General features: G+C 47.9%; 1 protein-coding gene across 1 annotated transcript in view; it reads left to right on the top strand.

Annotated features, from left to right (window-relative positions):
- Positions 1-19355, top strand: part of LOC132571689 (zinc finger protein 157-like) — a 36446-nt gene extending 17091 nt beyond the window's left edge. Inside the window, exons 5-11 of the mRNA XM_060238482.1 lie at positions 7056-7195; positions 14046-14546; positions 14813-14918; positions 15654-15721; positions 15926-16052; positions 17272-17394; positions 17773-19355. Of these exons, the coding sequence (XP_060094465.1) occupies positions 7056-7195; positions 14046-14546; positions 14813-14918; positions 15654-15721; positions 15926-16052; positions 17272-17394; positions 17773-18968 (2261 nt within the window). The 3' untranslated portion in view covers positions 18969-19355. The remainder of the gene's footprint in view (positions 1-7055; positions 7196-14045; positions 14547-14812; positions 14919-15653; positions 15722-15925; positions 16053-17271; positions 17395-17772) is intronic.
- The last annotated feature ends 450 nt before the right edge of the window (positions 19356-19805 follow it).

The raw sequence follows: 19805 nt of genomic DNA, 5'->3' as shown, positions 1-19805 counted from the left end.
GAATCATAGAATTGGAAGGGCCATCTAGTCCAACCCCCTGCCCAATGCAGGAAACTCACAAACGCCTCCCCCTAAATTCACAGGATCTTCATTGCTGTCAGAGGGCCATCTAGCCTCTGTTTAAAAACCTCCAAGGAGAGCTCACCACCTCCCGAGGAAGTCTGTTCCACTCAGGAACCGCTCTAAAGGTCAAGAAGTTCTTTCTAATGTTGAGCTGTAAACTCTTCTGATTTAATTTCAACCCACTGGTTCTGGTCTTACCTTCCGGGGCCACAGAAAACAATTCTACACCATCCTCTACATAACAGCCCTTCAAGGCCTTGAAGATGGTGATCCTATCACCTCTCATCCGCCTCCTCTTCAGGCTAAACATCCCCAGCTCCTTCAGCCTTTCCTCATAGGACTTGGTCTCCAGACCCCTCACCATCTTCGTCGCCCTCCTCTGGACCCATTCCAGCTTGTCTATATCCTCCTTAAAATGTGGTGCCCGAAACTGAACACAATACTCCAGGTGAGGTCTTACCAGAGCAGAGCAAAGCGATACCATCACATCACGTGATTTGGACACTATACTTCTGTTGATACAGCCCCAAAATTGCATTTGCCTTTTAGCCGCCACATCATACTGTTGACTCATGTTCAGTGTATGATCCACTAAGACCCCTAGATCCTTTTTGCACAGACTACTGCTAAGACAAGTCTCCCCCATCCTAGAACCATGCATTGGATTTTTCCTACCTAAATGCAGAACTTTGAAGTTTGCTCTCTTTGAAGTTTGGAGGTTGAACCTGTTAAGGATTGGTGATTCTATTGCTGTACGTGTAAGCTAGGGGGACTAACACATACAGGCTGGGATGGGGGGTTTTGCCCATTCCAGTAACTTCTGTGTAAATTTTTGGGCTACCTAAGAACGTCACCGCCCTGTCTCAGTTAGGGAGGGGCGTGGGATGTTAACAGCCCCCGACCTTGATACAACTGATCTGGCCACCTAGATTCACGTCACAGTGAGATCCAGTCTAGACTACTGTGATACACTCTCCGTTGGTCTTCCCTTAAACTCAGTTCTGAAACTCCAGTTGGTGTGGAATTTGGTGGCTCAGATATTGTCAGGAGCTGGATCGATAGCCCAGGCGAGTCTAAATAAAAAAATTACCTACCTACCTACCTACCTTCTCAGATCTCAGAAGTTAAGTAAAGTTGGCCCAGGCTAGAATTTGAATGGGAAAACAACAAATAGTAGGATCACTGACACATAGGAAAACCGCCCCTGAATGCCTCTTGCTTTGGCAACCCGACAGAGTTAGAATAAATCAGCTTATGATTTTGTAGCAGGAACTCCTTTGCATATTAGGCCACACACCCGATGTAGACAATCCTCGAAGAGCCCTGGAAGCTCCAGGAGGATTGGCTACATCAGGGTGTGGCCTAATATGCAAAGGAGTTCCTGCTATAAAAAAGGAAAGGAAAGGTCCCCTGTGGAAGCACCAATCGTTTCCAACTCTGGGGTGACGTTGCTTTCACAACGTTTTCACGGCAGACTTTTTACGGGGAGGTTTGCCCTTGCCTTCCCCAGCCTTTTACACTTTCCCTCCAGCAAGCTGGGGACTCATTTTACCGACCTCGGAAGGATGGAAGGTTGAGTCAACCACAAGCCGGCTACCTGAAAACCCAGCTTCTGCCGGGGATCGAACTCGGGTTGTGAGCAGAGCTTAGGACTGCAGTACTTTACCTTTAAAGCCCTATATGACCAAGAACCTGTCTACCTTAGGGACCGTCTCTCCCCATATGTACCCCAGAGGGTGCTGAGATCAGGTTCACAAAATCTACCGATAATCCCCGGGCCGAAGGAGGCCAAACTTTAAATGACAAGAGAAAGGGCCTTCTCAATCATGGCCCCCCACTGGTGGAATCAATTACCAGAGGAGGTGCGGGCCCTGAGGAGTCTTGCTCAGTTCTGCAGGGCCTGCAAGACTACCCTCTTTCAGCTGGCCCTTTCTGGATGTGGATTCTGCTGTACCGTCGTTACGGAAATCTGTAAATGAGTCAGATCGGAATTTTTGAAAATGTAGCACCGCGTACGATCGCAGGAAATTGTTGGTTTTAATTAGATGGTTTTAAGGGAATTTGAAGGAAATTGTACAATGTTGTAGATTGTTGTTTTATTATGTAGTCTTTGTATTTTACATTATGTTGTAAGCCACCCTGAGCCTGCTTTGGCAGAGAGGGCGGGATATAAATTAAATATTATTATTATTATTATTATTATTATTATTATTATTATTATTATTATTATTATTATTATTATTATTATTATTATTATTACTGCAGCTTTAACACTGTGCCCCACGGGGCTTTTTGCTACAAAAAAGCCCTGGTTAAATGACAGGAAGCAGAGTAGGAATTAACAATTTTCCCAATGGAGGGGAGAAAACAGTGTGGTCCCGCAAGAACTGGGCTAGCTCTATTTAATTTATCGGTGACTTCGAACTAAGGGGGAGTCGTGCAGTCGCCACATTTCCAGATGACACCTGTAACGGTCCGTCGCCTTGTGACCGAGATTGGGCGGGCCGTTAGGATGGTGGCTAAAACAATAACACAAAAAACCAGGCCCCAAACAGGGTCCTGGAGTAGAGCTGCCACCAGACTGGATACTTTCACACACTGAGGCCCCAGTCAAACCTCAGGGTTTTTTAACCCTAAACCAGGGAAAGCCAAACCACAGCAGATGTGGCCAGGAGTTCCCCAGGACAAAATACTTTTCTTTATGGTAGTTTAGGCAAACTTCGAGGCGATTAGATAAGCTTTTGGCGTTCAGTTGTTACAACCCTCCAACAAAGCAACAAAAAAATCTCCTTTTTAAAACAAAAAGAGTTTATTTAAAATAAGCATAAGAATTTACATTAGGAGCTGTGAACCAAAAATAAGAACGTTGTAAAATATACTTATCTAAACATACTAAATTGGTTCCAAGGTAATCAAAGCAACAAAGTCCATCAACAGTCCATAAACGAAGAGCCCAGCGTGGAGTGGGTCTCAGAGTTCAGTCAAGTTGTCCCAAAATGAGGGCTCGGAGAATAGAAAAAGGGAATCCTTTATTCCTAGGAAACCCTCGTGAGCCAGTTTGGTGTAGTGCTTAAGTACGTGGACTCTTATCTGGGAGAACCAGGTTTGATTCCCCACTCCTCCACTTGCACCTGCTGGAATGGCCTTGGGTCAGCCATAGCTCTGGCAGAGGTTGTCCTTGAAAGGGCAGCTGCTGTGAGAGCCCTCTCCAGCCCCACCCACCTCACAGGGTGTCTGTTGTGGGGGAGGAAGGTAAAGGAGATTGTGGGCCGCTCTGAGACTTTTCGGAGTGGAGGGCAGGATATAAATCCAATATCTTCATCTACCTCACAGGGTGTCTGTTGTGGGGGAGGAAGGGAAAGGAGATTGTGAGCCGCTCTGAGACTCTTCGGAGTGGAGGGCGGGATATAAATCCAATATCATCATCATCATCATCATCGTGGGTAAGTTCAAATAACCCAATCAAAACCCAAACTCACAGAATAACACTCATGAGACACAGATAAGGGAGGCAGCAACAGGTGACTCCCTTTTGTTTCCTAGGCAACAATCCACAGGTGCACTGAGCTCAAGGCCCACACTAATAGGCCTGACCTTTTCTATGGGCCTTACAGAAGAAAATGTTTAAAAATTTACAAGCAGGCCTCAAGCCTCCCCGAATGAAAACTAAGAGGAACCATTTTAATTTGGTCTGCAGCATTACAACACCAAAGCATTCAGGACGATGAAAAACCAAGGCTGCCTTTGAAGAACTCCAAGGGGACCTCCACAAATTGGATGAGTGGGCAACAATATGGTAAACATAGTTCAACGTTGGTAAGTATAAGGTGATGCACACTGGGACAAAAAAAAAAATCCCAACTTTAATCCCAAGTATAAGTTAATAGGGTCTGAACTGGATCTTGGGGTCATAGTGGATAGCTCCAGGAAAGGGTCAACCCAGTGTGCTGTCGCAGCGAAAAAGGCACACTCTACGTTAGGAGTTCTTAGGAAAGGGGTTGAGAACAAAACCGTTTACCAATATTGTAATGCCCCTGCATAGGACAACGGGGCAGCCTTATTGGGAATACTCTGTACCAGGGGTCCTCAAACTTTGTAAATAGGGGGCCAGTTCACTGTCCCTCAGACTGTTGGAGGGCCGGACTGCCGTTACTGTACAAGGCCGCGGGCCGTCAGTTCTCCGTCTTCTGCATCTCTCTCCCTTCCCCACACCACACACCCCGGCCTGGGAACTCACCTCACCTCGGTATCACCTCACACTCTGTCTCCGCCGCCTCAGGCCAGTGCCGGAAGTGTGCGTTGCTAACGCGAGTTTAGGTCGAATGTCACTTCCGGTCTGATTTTGCCATAACCCAGTGGGCCGCATAAACGTCCTCAGCGGGCCGCAGTTTGAGGACCCCTGCTCTGTACAGTTGTGGTCACCATATCGCCAAAAGAGCACTGCAGAGCTGGTAAAAGTACGGAGGATGCCGGCCGGGGCGTTGAGGGGGTTAGAGCACCTCCTCTAGGAGAAGAGACTAAAGAGTGTGGGACTTTTCAGTTTAGAAAAGAACAGCCAAGGGGTGACACGATAAGAGGTTTGCAAAATTATGCATGGGGTGGAGAGAGAGCTGACAAAAACTTCTCTTCCTCTCAAGAGAGCTTTTCTGTGGATGCAATAAAGTCGCACTGTACTGTTGTTGTTGTTCAGTCGCACAGTCGAGTCTGACTCTTTGCGACCCCATGGACCAAGTCACGCCAGGCCCTCCTGTCTTCCACCATCCTCCGAAGTCTGCTCAAAATCGTGTTTGTTACATCAGTTGCGCTGTCCAGCCATCTCCTTTTTTGGCGTCCCCTTCTTCTTTTGCCTTCTGTCTTTCCCAGCATCAGGGTCTTCTCCAGGGAGGGCTCCCTTCTCAATGGGTGGCCAAAGTATTTGAGCTTCAGCTTCGGCATCTGACCATCCAGGGAACAGTCTGGGCTGATTTCCCTTAGGACTGACTGACTGGATCTTCTTGCAGTCCAAGCGACTCTCAAGAGTCTTCTCCAGCACCACAGCTCAAAAGCATCTATTATTCTACGCTCATCTTTTGCTGTCCCCTTCTTTGGCCTTTTGTCAAAAGCATCTATTATTCTGCGCTCGGTCTTCCTGCGCTCTCTCTCTTCCTGGAGAGCCAGTTTGGTGTAGTGGTTAAGTGTGCGGACTCTTATCTGGGAGAACCGGGTTTGATTCCCCACTCCTCCACTTGCACCTGCTGGAATGGCCTTGGGTTAGCCATAGCTCTGGCAGAGGTTGTCCTTGAAAGGGCAGCTGCTGTGAGAGCCCTCTCAGCCCCACCCACCTCACAGGGTGTCTGTTGTGGGGGGAGAAGATATGGGAGATTGTAAGCCGCTCTGAGTCTCTGATTCAGAGAGAAGGGCGGGATATAAATCTGCAATTCTTCTTCTTCTTATAGTCCAGCTCTCACAGCCATACATTACTACTGGGAATACCGTTGCTTTGACTATATGGACTTTTGTTGGCAGGGTACTGCAGCTTTAACACTCTGCGCCACGGGGAGAGTGCTGCCAAAAGGAATGGATCCAGAGGAAAGCTTTTTTGCACACTTTGGAGGATGGTGGAAGACAGGAGGGCCTGGCATGACTTCGTCTATGGGGTCGCAAAGAGTCGGACTCGACCGTGCGACTGAACAACAACAAAACTGCAGTCCTAAGCTCTGCTCACGACCTGAGTTTGATCCCCGGTAGAAGCTGGGTTTTCAGGTAGCTGGCTCGAGGTTGACTCCGCCTTCCATCCTTCCGAGGTCAGTCAAATGAGTCCCCAGCTTGCTGGGGGTGGGGAGTGTAGATGTCCGGGGTGGGCAGTGGCAAAAATAAAAATATGGAGCCGAGGTCCATTAGTGGCTATTAGCCACAGTATGTATACACACACATACACTTTAGCCACTGTGTGACACAGAGTGTTGGACTGGATGGGCCATTGGCCTGATCCAACATGGCTTCTCTCATGTTCTTGTGTGACACAGAGTGTTGGACTGGATGGGCCACTGGCCTGATCCAATATGGCTTCTCTTATGTGACACAGAGTGTTGGACTGGAGGGGCCATTGGCCTGATCCAACAGGGCTTCTCTTATGTGACACAGAGTGTTGGAGTGGATGGGCCACTGGCCTGATCCAACATGGCTTCTCTTATATTCTTATGTGACACAGAGTGTTGGAGTGGATGGGCCACTGGCCTGATCCAACATGGCTTCTCTTATGTTCTTATGTGACACAGAGTGTTGGACTGGATGGGCCATTGGCCTGATCCAACAGGGCTTCTCTTATGTGACACAGAGTGTTGGACTGGAGGGGCCATTGGCCTGAACCAACATGGCTTCTCTTATGTTCTTTGCTGGGACAACCAAAGGGGAGGGGTCGCAAAGTGTCGGACTCGACTGTATGACTGAACAACAAAATTGTTGGAACTCTCAGTCTAGGGCAGTGATGCTCTGTGTTCTTGGTGCGTGGGGGGGGGGGGGCACAGTGGGAGGGCTTCTGGCCCCACTGGTGGACCTCCTGATGGCACCTGGGTTTTTGGCCACTGTGTGACACAGAGTGTTGCACTGGATGGGCCATTGGCCTGATCCAACACGGCTTCTCTTCCGTTCTTCCCTCTCGGATAATTCCGTTTTGCACGATCCCTGGCAGAAGCCTTCGCGTGCCTGCACAGTCCTTCAGCTTCCCCCAAACTTTCCGGGTCTTAAAGGCGTTGCTGGAAGGACTTTGGGTTCTGCTGCTTCAGTAAAACGCGGCTCCACACCCCTTCCCCCCCCCCCCCCCCAAAAAAACCTCACCACCTTTTGCAGGGCTTGCGAAATGCCAGCAGAGAGAGGGACCCTTCCTGACTTCCCCGGGCCTGGTCCTCGCACCAAGGGGGGGGGGGGAGGCGGAAACGCAGCAAGGAGTCCCCGGATTCCCCCTCCCCCCCCGCCCCTCCTCCCAATGAATGAGCCCCCTCCCCTTTCTACAGAAGTCTGGCCCAATCACGTGTGGAGGAGTGCAGCGAATGGCCCGGCTCTTCCTGCACACGTGTCCCCCCCCCCCGCCTGCAGATGCGTCTCTGGCGGGGCTTCTGGCTTGGACGCGCCTCTGCGCTCTGCTGACCTGCAGGTGAGGAGGGGAGGAGAGGGGGGGATCTTGGCTTCTGCCTTCTTTGCTGCGACAGCCAAGGGGGGGGAGGGATTTGGGTTTGGCCCCCCTTGGCTGGGGCTTGCATTGGGGCATCGTTGGGGTGGCGTTCCTTGCATGGCTTCGGCTGGAGGTCCTCCGGGAGAGGGGCTGGGGAGGGCAGAGGGCGCTGGGGGGTGTGGTATCATTTAATAAATAAATAATGTGTTCAAAAATACGTAAGTGGGGAAAAGGTTCAGTTAAAACTTTATATATGTCATTACAGTCTACATAGATCCAAATAGGCAGCCGCGTTGGTCTGAAGTAGTAGAACAAAATTAATTATTAATTAATTATTAATTTTTATTAATTTATTATTAATTTATATCCCGCCCTTCCCAACAAGTGGCTCAGGGCGGCTCACAGTATAAGATTCCACATAATAACATTTAAACATAGAACAGTTAAAATTAATGCATTTAAAATTATAAAATATTTTAAATTATAAAGCATTTAAAACATTTAAAACATTAGGGACAGCAACCTCTAATATAACTACCCTTGGATTTCTTGTACCAGCTAGTCATAGGCCAGCTGGAAGAGGGTTGTCTTACAGGCCCTGCGGAACTGGGCAAGGTCCCGCAGGGCCCTCACCTCCTCCGGCAACTGGTTCCACCAGGAGGGGGCCGCCACAGAAAAGGCCCGGTCCCTGGTGGATTTTAAGTGGGCTTCTTTTGGCCCGGGGATAACTAGGAGATTTCGAGTTCCCGATCTCAGTACTCTCTGGGGCACATGTGGGGAGAGACGGTACCAACACAATGGCTAGAAAGTAAAAAATGTGTCTCATGTTCATCAGTAAAGGCTCTAAATACAAAGCACGGAGGTCACAATAATGAGAATGTAAAACACATGCTCTAGACATTCTATCTCATCTGCACCTCAAGCACATAATCTATCACAATATGAGACTTGAAACCTCCCATACAGCCCCTCAGAAGGTAACAGGAGTTGATGGCACCTTTAAGACCAACTTAGTTTTGTTCGGAATGATCCAAATAGGCAGCCGTGTTGGTCTGAAGTAGTAGAACAAAATAGGTCGATTGCACCTTTAAGACCAACTTAGTTTTATTCGGAATGATCCAAATAGGCAGCCGCGTTGGTCTGAAATGGTAGAACAAAATAGGAGTCGATGGCACCTTTAAGACCAACTTAGTTTTGTTCGGAATTATCCAAATAGGCAGCCACGTTGGTCTGAAATGGTAGAACAAAATAGGAGTCGATGGCACCTTTAAGACCAACTTAGTTTTGTTCGGAATGATCCAAACAGGCAGCCACGTTGGTCTGAAATGGTAGAACAAAATAGGAGTCGATGGCACCTTTAAGACCAACTTCATTTTATTCAAAAGGTAAGCTTTCGTATGCATGCACCCTTTTTCAGACGAGGAATGAGGTACAGTAAGCAGCGCCACATATAGCTGGTGGGGTTTGGAATGCCAAGTGGTACAAAGTTAAAATCCAATAGCAGAATAGTAAAATTAACAAATTCAGAAAACCTGGGTTGCATGAGCGGGGGAAACCATCAAACTGTAACATGTCAGAATGTGAGACTGCCTGTTAATTATTCTGTTGCTAATAAACCTGGGTCAAAAAGAAGGCAGTTCTTTTCCCAGAAGTTTTTCCTGTCCACCTAATTTACCTTTTAACATGCAACATAGATATATACATCATTCCAGTTTGCCGTTAGGAAAAAACACATTAAAATATAGTGGAAAATGGGTTTAGTATATGTAATGAGCTAAACAGCCAATATCCCTTATTTGAGTCTGTCAGTACAAAAGCGTTATTCTGATATCCTATCCTAAAAGAGAAATACATTGGAATACTGTGAATATATCACCCTACTTGGTGAAAGTGGGTTTAGCATCTGTAATGAGATAAAAAACCAATATCCCTGTTCAGTCCTGGGGAGGTGTTTGTTCCAAGTTTCGTAATAGTTTGTAATTCAGCAGTTTTTCTCTCCATTCTGTTCTTGAAGTTCTGAGAGTAGATACTAAATGTAAATACAGATTGTATTTTCTCCGGGGGAGCTGGTATCTCTGCCAGCTGCAGATCAGCTGTAAAAGCTGGAGATCCCCAGGCCCCACCTGGAAGCTGGCAACCCTAAATACAACATAATTTGAGTTGCGTTACAGTAATAATGCTGGAACATCTATGATATTTTCAAGCTAATAAAAGGTCATTAACATTTTTAATGTATTGCCTAATGGTTAAGGGGGCCCCCTTCAGCAGCTGCAAGCTGACACCCTGGCCAGTCCACCCCTGCTCCCATGCACTGTTCCCTCTAAGCTGCAGAGTCCTGTGAGCAGGGCTCTTCTGATGTCCTTATGAAGGCCTCGGCCTCTCTGCCCTTTTGTTGGCCTTCCAGAGGAACTGGTTGGCCACTGTGTGAGACAGGATGCTGGACTAGAGGGACCCTCACTGGTCTGATCCAGCAGGGCTCTTCTGATGTCCTTATGAAGGCCTCGGCCTCTCTGCCCTTTTGTTGGCCTTCCAGAGGAACTGGTTGGCCACTGTGTGAGACAGGATGCTGGACTAGAGGGACCCTCACTGGTCTGATCCAGCAGGGCTCTTCTGATGTTCTTATGAAGGCCACGGCCTCTATACCCTGTTGCTGGCTGTCCAGAAGAAATGGTTGCCTTCTGTGTGAGACAGGATGCTGGACTAGATGGACCCTCACTGGTCTGATCCAGCAGGGCTCTTCTGATGTCCTTATGAAGGCCTCGGCCTCTCTGCCCTTTTGTTGGCCTTCCAGAGGAACTGGTTGGCCACTGTGTGAGACAGGATGCTGGACTAGATGGACCCTCACTGGTCTGATCCAGCAGGGCTCTTCTGATGTCCTTATGAAGGCCTCGGCCTCTCTGCCCTTTTGTTGGCCTTCCAGAGGAACTGGTTGGCCACTGTGTGAGACAGGATGCTGGACTAGAGGGACCCTCACTGGTCTGATCCAGCAGAGCTCTTCTGATGTCCTTATGAAGGCCTCGGCCTCTCTGCCCTTTTGTTAGCCTTCCAGAGGAACTGGTTGGCCACTGTGTGAGACAGGATGCTGGACTAGAGGGACCCTCACTGGTCTGATCCAGCAGGGCTCTTCTGATGTTCTTATGAAGGCCTTGGCCTCTCTACCCTGTTGTTGGCCCTCCAGAGGAACTGGCTGGCCACTGTGTGAGACAGGATCTTGCTGGACTAGCTGGCCCCTCACTGGTCTGATCCAGCAGGGCTCTTCTGATGTTCTTACGAAGGCCTCGGCCTCTGTGCCCTGTTGTTGGCCCTCCAGAAGAACTGGTTGGCCATTGTGTGAGACAGGATGCTGGACTAGATGGACCCTCACTGGTCTGATCCAGCAGGGCTCTTCTGATGTCCTTATGAAGGCCTCGGCCTCTCTGCCCTTTTGTTGGCCTTCCAGAGGAACTGGTTGGCCACTGTGTGAGGCAGGAGGCTGGACTAGATGGACCCTCACTGGTCTGATCCAGCGGGGCTCTTTTTATGTTTCTGAAAGAGAATGTAAGGATTTGTCCTTAACCTGAGACTTGACCCTAAGTGTTAAGTGAAGCAGAAAATGCACACTGCAATGTGCAGTTTCATGAAACATGGAGCATAAGATAGGAGCTCTACCTGAGGCATACAGAAATTTCTAGAATTTGAAAGAGATTCCTTGTATTTGTGTGGGTTTTCCTGAGGAGACAAGTTGATGTGAAAAAGATTTTTGTTCTGCTTTAAAAAAAATTATTCAACATTTTACATGTTAGAAAAACAAGAAACTCAAAAGAAGATGCAATAAATCAAAAAGCCAGATAAAGAAAAATAATATGATACTGAAAATCTGATGCAATATATATTCAAAATCGTAAGATTACAAAATCTTTGTAATCTTGCTGTTCTTCAAGCACCTATAAGCAGAGGTTTTGCCATTTAAAATATAAGCAAACCTCTATACCAGGGATAAGAAGGCAGAATACCCTTTTTTGCCAGAAATTGTAGCGTGGGATACCAGACACTAACAAAGTTATTATACCTTCTTTCTGAAAAGGGAATTGGCAAGTTCACGGTTATTTTATGACCGTACTTGTGTATATCACAACTGGATATGTAGAGGTAACTCGTTTTTCCAGTTTGCCACATCTGTGATTCTGGCTATAAACGGATATAGAGATTTTTGTTCTCTTGAAGTATAAAATCCACTAAGATATAATAGCAATGCTTTTCATAATAATTACAAGAAGTTAGTGGAAGAAGCGGCCCGTTACACACCAGCGCTGTAGCGGAGTCCATTTGTGTGGGCTCCTGAGGGTGGTCTCGGTTTGCAGGATGTCAGCTTTGGAAGGGAGGTTAACGTGGCACTCTGCTTCTGTCTGTAGGCCTCATTAAGTTATTTGGTACAAGAAGAGTGTAAATTTAATAAATGCACACAGGACGACTACAGATTTATACCCCACCCTTTTTCTCTGAATCAGAGACTCAGAGCGGCTTACAGTCTCCGATATCTTCTCCCCCACACAACAGACACCCTGGGAGATGGGTGGAGCTGAGAGAGCTCTCACAGCAGCTGCCCTTTCAAGGACAACTCCTACGAGAGCTATGGCTGACCCAAGGCCATTCCGGCAGGTGCAAGTGGAGGAGTGGGGAATCAAACCCGGTTCTCCCAGATAAGAGTCTGCTCACTTAACCACTACACCAAAAAAATCAATTTAATGTTGTACCAGAACCTGTCTAAAATTTGGAATGGTACAGTTATCGTCTTGTCACCAAAAAGGGTATCATAGAGCCGAATGGGATCGAATATGAGAGGGGCTGATAGAAGCGGGCGGGAGGGGGGTCAAGGCAACAGATAGCAACAACCTCTACCTAGGAAAAGGGCAGTCTTTCTCCGCAGTGGGGACCAAAGCAGCTGACATCATTTTCCTATCCCCTTTTTGATTCACACAACAATCCTGCAAGGTAGGTTAGCGAGGAGACTTTCCCATTCTTTCTAAAAACATTTTTTTAAAAGACAGCAGCGCAGTTCCCTGGAATACAGTCTTCATTTTCCTGTTCTCCCCAAAATGGCAGCACTTCCACTAAATGAAACTGAGCACGCACACACATGTACATACATACACACTCAGAAAGCAGCCAAATAAACACAGCACACACACGCTTTTGTGATCTCACCGGACCAATGGATTCACTGGAGCTGATCAATGTAACACCATCTGCTTTATTCCAGCCAGCTTCTTCAGACTAACAGGAAAACAGAAGTGGAGCAGCCTAAGGGGTAGAGTTTTCCTGCAAACAAACAGAAGGACTCTGCCGCTTTCCTTCCTTTTACACGCTCCCCAGAAAGACCCATGGGGCTCTGCTTACAAGCCCCACCCATTCAGCTTTCTTCTTGGTCTCCCATCCAAGTTGGCCGTACTTCCACTGAATTAAACTGAATACATACATGCACACACATACACATAAAGCAGCCAAATCAAACACAGTTAGCGCGTGCGCACTCTAGTGATCTCACTGGCTTATTGGAGTTGCTAAATGTAACCATCTGCTGTATTTCAGCCAGCTCCTTCAGACTAAAGTGGAGCAGCCTAACGCGTGGAGCTTTCCTCCAAACAGGCAGAGGGATTCTGCTGCTTCTCTTCCTTTTACACACTCACCAGGAAGACCCAGGGTCCCTCAGCCAATTGAGAGATGGCTTTCTGTGGCAGTTTCCCTCCTCCTGTCTGCCAATCAAGGGAAGACCTCCTTTCTGTCCTCTGGGACTCAGTGCCACTGGAACACAACAGGCCTTGACTGATAGTTTGGCGCAGGGCTTTTTTTGTAGCAGGAACTTCTTTGCATAGTAGGCCCCACAGCCCTGTGGTAGCCAATCCTCCAAGAGCTACAAGGCTCTTCTTACAGAGCCTTCTTACAGAGCTCTTCGAGGATTGGCTACATCAGGGCTGTGTGGCCTAATATACAAAGGAGGTCCTGCTACAAAAGAAGCCCTGGTTTGATGGGACGAAGGTTAATGCAGACGCAACAAATCAGGGTTCTCCATTTTGCCACCAGGAAAGGGCTTGTATTATATAAAGGATAAGAGAAAGTAGCATTAACCTCAGGAAAACAATAAATATGCTAGGATTGTTTACACGTGCTGGAGAACCTCCCTTGCTAATTACTCCTCTTGTCCTTTCTCTATTTACCTTACGAATTAGTCCCGAGGACAGACTGAGCCAATGTAAACGGGGGGCTAAGGCTGTTAATATCCTTAAAGAGCCAGGAAAGGAAAGGTCCCCTGTGCAAGCACCAGTCGTTTCCAACTCTGGGGAGACGTTGCTTTCACAACGTTTTCATGGTAGACTTTTTACGGGGTGGTTTGCCATTGCCTTCCCCAGTCCTCTACACTTTCCCCCTCAGCAAGCTGGGTACTCATTTTACCGACCTCAGAAGGATGGTAGGCTGAGTCAACCTGGAGTCGGCTACCTGAAACCAGCTTCAGCTGGGATCGAACTCAGGTTGTGAGCAGAGCTTAGGACTGCAGTACTGCAGCTTTAACACTCTGTGCCACGGGGCTCTCTTAAAGAGCCAGACAGAGATACTTTACTTTCCCAAATAACCATGGAGGCATAGTCTAAAATAGTGTGGTTTTTCATATAGAAAAATTATATTCAAGCAGCAGCAGCAGCAGCAGGTCTACAAACCACGAGAAGGACTTATGTTCTGGTCCACTAGTGCAATTCCCTTGTGTCTCCTGAACACACCTAGGCATGTGATGTTCAGTGATGCATCTCCATTCTCTTTGATTTTCCATGTGGCTCTCTGTGTCTTTCCTTTTCCCCAGAGAGAAGCCTCTCTTCGTAACCAAGTGACTAAAGGCAAATCTACACAGTCAGAGGTGACCCAAAGGAAGGGGAAAGAGATGGCAGAGCAGAACCCAGAAGGACCTGGAACTAGCAAGACACCAGGGGAAGACCCCCGTCCCACCAAAGCTGGGGATAGTGTTGAATTCTGGGAAAGCCCAGTGCCTGTTATCTTTTATAAGCTCACCGCAATCTCAGGTGTTCATTGCCGACGCTTCCAGCAATTCCGCTTTCATGAGGCTGATGGGCCCCGAGAGGTTTGCAGCCAGCTCCATGGACTTTGCAGCCAGTGGCTGGAGCCGGAGAGGCACACCAAGAGGCAGATCCTGGACCTGGTGATCCTGGAGCAGTTCCTGACTCTCCTGCCCCAGGAAATGCAGTGCTGGGTCAGAGGATGTGGGCCGGAGACCAGTTCCCAGGCGGTGGCCCTGGCCGAAGGTTTCCTCCTGAGTCAGGCAGAGGAGAAGAGGCAGGCAGAACAGGTGAGGGGATTCCCTCCAGATGGGTCCAATTCGAGCAACAATATCTGGCCTTATCCTAAAGGTTCCCTGCCAGACATCTGTCCAAGTGTTAATCATCCCAATGGGAGATTTAATGGCCTCCTTCAGCAGCCTCTTCTACTAGAGAATTCCTTCTCCCTCCAAATAATTCACCAGGTCTGCACTGCTGGGAGGATGCAGAGTCTGGGAGTGTGGCAGGGTCTCTCTTCCATTCCATCTCTCACCCCTCTCCCTTGCTGCTCTTTCAGGTGTTGGGGTCATCCTTGAAGATGGTCCCTGAGACAGGAGGAGCTCCTTCCGAGGAAGTCCAGAGAGCGCAGGTCATGGAGCGTGCCCAAGATTCCCTCTCCTGTGGTAAGGACTCATCGTACCCGGATGGATTTGGGGCATGCTCTGATTTTGATGGGTAGGGATTTCTGGGCAGGAAAGAAGATTAAATACTTCTTCACACAACACAGAGTTAATTTGCAGCACTCAGCCTCCACTGTGATGCCTCTATAAAAAGAGTAGAGAAATCCACTGAGGGCAGTTGCTCCCATTACTTTAGATCAGGGGTGGCCAAACTGTGGCTCAGGAGTCACATGTGGCTCTTTCACACATACTGTGCGGGTCTCGAAGTCCACACCATTCTCATTGGCTGGCTTGGAGAAGGTATTTTTGTTCTTAAATCACTTCTTCAAGCCAAGCCAGCCAGAGGCTTGGAAAATGCGTTTAAAGTTAAAGTTGCTTTCTTCCTACCTCTCCCTCTAATCGCTTTTCCCTCCCTCCCTGTCTTGCAGCTCTCAGACATCTGACATTCATGTTTTGTGGCTCTCAGGCATCCAACATTTATTCTGTGTGACTCTTACATTAAGCAAGTTTGGCCATCCCTGATTTAGGTATTGCCGTCTCACCTTTACAGGTGGTATCATTTCTAATCGCTGAGGCTGCTAGGTACCTGGTGCTTCTCTTCTGCTTCTACGAGAAATTAGAAAAAAGTGTTACAATTTTTGCCGAGTATACATTGGACAGAGTTTTACAACACTGGGAAAGAGGTGTGTGAAGCAGAGAAGAAGGAAACAAACACCCTTCCTTCCTCCTTTGTCCCAGTAACAGGCAGTGAAGAGATGCTGTTGAGCCGTCGTCTTTCCAGAGGTGTTGAAACGGCTGCAGTCCAGGTAGGAGGGATGAGCAGGGGACATCCTGGACCCCTCTTCCTTTCTCAAGGGGGCTTTTGCTCCTGCAGTTTCTACAAGGTGTCTAGGCAAGAGATCCTCTGAACCTTGTTCCCTTTACCCATTGCACTTCCCAGACTACTCCCTTACGGAATACAATCACTGCCAGACATGATCTCTGACAAGAGAATCTGCTTTTTCTTCCAGGGTCCCTTTTCCTTTGAGGAGGTGTCCGTCTCTTTCACGGAGGCAGAGTGGGCCCTGCTGGATCCAGACCAAAGGGCTCTCCACAGGGAAGTCATGCTGGAGAACTATGGACATGTGGCCTTTCTGGGTAAGGATCTTTCCTAGGTGTCAATGGCTGCCATTGTGAGGAGGTGTGAATCCAAATATTGAAAAACAATACACTTTTTTGAGGCCTGTCCTACTTGGGGAGGGCTGCGGCTCACTGGCAGAGCATCTGCTTGGCAGGCAGAAGGTCCCCGGTTCAATCCCCACCATCTACAGTTAAAAGGACCAGGTAGGAGATGAGGCAAAAGAGTTCTGCCTGAAACCCTGGAGAGCCATTGCCAGACTCAGAAGACGAGACTGACTTCAGTGGACCAGTAGAAGGAAGCTTCCTGTGTTGTTCATGTGTGTGTGCTTGCCCAGGGGCAACAGAGGCCAGTGTTGTGGCCATCACCCAAGCCAGAGAAAGTGTCCTAGTCTGAGGCAAAGGTGGGATGAGGAGCCCTCAGGAAGACTCTGGAAGGAGCCAGATCCTCATTTCTCTGTGAACTCACCTTTCCCTCTGGCTGCGATCACAAACATCTGCTCTGCTTGAGATCTGGAAGTGATCCTGTCAAGAACCGAACCGGGGTCACTTCCCTTTGTACCTGAGCGGCACCCAGTTCAGTGGGTTCATGAGGAGCATGAACACAAGTGCTGGTTCACTGTCTCCCCGATGTTGGAGAAAGAGGGAGAGCCCTGAAGGGGGTTGCCTTGCCCCATTTCTCTGTGCTTCAGGGACTGAGGGTGGTGCTGGTTTAGCGGGTTTCCTCTCAGGACCCTGTGGCATTCAGGATCCCTCAGAATCCCTTAGATAAGGGTCCCTTCCCTTCGCCCAACTGGGGGTTCTCTGACTGGGTGGGGGAGATTCAGATTTGGGGAGCCAACTCCCGGCTCTTAATCACGTGCCTTAAACACCAGCGCCGTTGGTCAAGAGTCCAGTTGTGGCCCTGAATGACTCCTTATCAGTGGAGGCTCAAGTCACAAATGTTGACAAGGCTGGTGTTTTCCCAACTATGCCACTGGCCCCCGGGCTCACCCCAGGCTAGCTGCAGGGAGACTCAAATCACAAACACCTACAGGTTGGACCAGGCCTCCTAATAATAATGTTAACCCTATGGGGAACAAGGGTGTTTTTTCCCCTCACAAATCTTGACCATGATTCCATCATTTCAGAGGAATGTTTACTCTTGGATATCTTTCCTACTCCATCTAAGAATGATCTCCTTCCCTCCCTCCATCTCTCTCTCTCTCTCTTTCTGTGTATGTTTGTGTGTGTGTGAAAGAAGCCAGAAATAGAAGAGAGACTTTGGTGGAGACAGACAGCAGCCTTCCATCCAAAGAAAGGCCGGATAGTTCCACAAAGGGAACCCAAGAGCATATTTCCTTGCTGGATAATCTGGCCAAGAGTGAGTACGATTCATGCGTTTGTCAAAGGAAGAGGGAAGAGGGAAGGAATAGCCATGTGGGATTTCTGATTCACTTTTGAACAACATTTGGTTTGGAATCATCCTACAGCCCACTGGATAAGGAAATGGGGAGGCCTTCTGGAGGCCTGAAATCTGGAGACTCAAAAACTCCTTCTGGGCAAGAGCTCAGCTGTGGCTTGAGGGAAGTGAAGTATTCTTAAATACTAGAGGTTCTGGGGGAAGGTAAAGGGTTGGTTAAGATCAGCCTAACTGCATAAGGCCAAAGGGCCGTCAATCTTTTCCTCCTACAGCCACACAGATGTTTTTGGAACCTACCAGCCTTCTCAGGTTCTCACAGCACCTCTCTCTTTATTCCAGCAGAGGATGATCAGCAGAATGAGGAGGTTGAAGAACTTCATCAGCAAATGCCAGATAGAGTTACAAATGAAGACTTGAAAGAAAACGTCAGGAATCGAGGCAGGCCTAAGGGAGAAAAAGGCAGCCATATGAGTGAGAAGAGAGTTGGAAGACAGTGGAATGGAAATTCACCAAAGAACAGAATAATTAAGGCAAGTAAAGCCATTCAGTGTAGAAAGAGCTTCAGAAAGAGATCACAGCTCCTTGTGCATGAAAGAATACACCGAGGCGGAAAACCTTTTGAATGCTCAGAGTGTGGAAGAAGATTCAGTCACAGAGGCAATCTTCAAGCACACCAAAGAACCCACACAGGGGAGAAACCTTTTGAATGCTCAGTCTGTGGAAAGAGATTCACTCAGAGAGGCAGTCTTCAGACGCACCAAAGAACCCACACAGGGGAGAGACCTTTTGAATGCTCAGTGTGCAGAAAGAAATTCAGTACTCATCAAAGTCTTCAGTTGCACCAGAGAACCCACACAAGGGAGAAACCATTTGAATGCTCAGAGTGCGGAAGGAGATTCAGTCAGAAAGGCAATCTTCAGAAGCACCAAAGAACCCACACAGAGGAGCAACCTTTTGCATGCTCAGAATGTGGAAAGAGATTCAGTCAGAGTGTCTACCTTCGACGGCATCAAACAGCTCACACAGGGGAGAAGCCTTTTGAATGCTCAGTGTGTGGAAAGAGATTCAGTCAGAGTCGCTATCTTCGACGGCATCAAATAACTCACACAGGGGAGAAGCCTTTTGAATGCTCAGAGTGTGGAAAGAGATTCAGTTGGAAGGGCCATCTTCAATTGCATCAAAGATCTCACACAGGGGAGAAGCCTTTTAAATGCTTAGTGTGTGGAAAGAGATTCGGTATCAGGAGGTCTCTTCAACTGCATGAAAGAACCCACACAGGGGAGAAACCTTTTGAATGCTCAGAGTGTGGAAAGAGATTCAGTCAGTGGGGCAGTCTTCAGGTGCATCTAAGAACCCACACAAAGGAGAAACCTTTTGCATGCTCAGAGTGTGGAAAGAGATTCAGTCAGTGGAGCAATCTTCAGCTGCACCAAAGAACCCACACGGGGGAGCAACCTTTTGCATGCTCAGAATGTGGAAAGAGATTCAGTCAGAGTAGCCATGTTCGGCGGCACCAAAGAACACACGTGAGGTAAAACCCTATGAATATTTAGTGTGTGGAAAGAGACTCAGGTTCAGTGCCCATATTCAGTATCATCAGAAAACCCACAAGGTAGCTCAACAGGACCTAAGAACCTCCGTGGGAGAAATATTTTGAGTGCTCAGAGTGTGGAAAGGAGTTACATGAGCAGCCTTCAGTGGGGTTAGAGAACCTACAGTCAATCATGCGATTTGCAAAAGAATGAGTCAAGTAGTTACAATTCTACTTGCATTCATGATGCAAGTTCATATGCATTCATGATGCGAGTTCTTGAGAGTGATAACAATATGAAAGAGATACAATACTTTTAAAGAATACTTCAAAGGACATTCAGGGGAGGGGCATGGGGTTGCTAGCCAGCAAATAAACTATCATAAATGTCTACCTTCTCACAGTGTTATCAGTATCTCGTCCTTGCTTCCCCAGATGTCCCATCCTTCCATTGAGGAATGTCTGGGAAGGTGCTAATTCTTGCCTTCACAGCTACGGTTTCGTTTCTCACTACACAATGATAAGCAAAGAAGGGGGAAGGGAAAGAATAATAGAGCTGGACCCTGGATGCCCAACTTGATGTCATACAGACTAGCATGCCCAGGGACCATAAAGACCATAAAACCATACATCACATTCCACCATGCTTGACACCTACACAGAGGAAAAACCTTCTGAATACCCAGAATCTGGAGTTTCAGTCAGCATGAAAATCTTCTACAGCATCTCAAAACCCACACAAGAAGAAACCATGTGACTTCTTAGAGCATTTCTCTTGATTCACAACAAAAAGAGAACCACAGACCATATAAAGCAGGGGTGGCCAACGGTAGCTCTCCAG

This window comes from Heteronotia binoei, chromosome 5 (genome assembly GCF_032191835.1).
Source record: "Heteronotia binoei isolate CCM8104 ecotype False Entrance Well chromosome 5, APGP_CSIRO_Hbin_v1, whole genome shotgun sequence".
In the NCBI taxonomy this organism is placed as follows: domain Eukaryota; kingdom Metazoa; phylum Chordata; class Lepidosauria; order Squamata; family Gekkonidae; genus Heteronotia; species Heteronotia binoei.
This window is presented reverse-complemented; position numbering and strand designations above follow the sequence as displayed.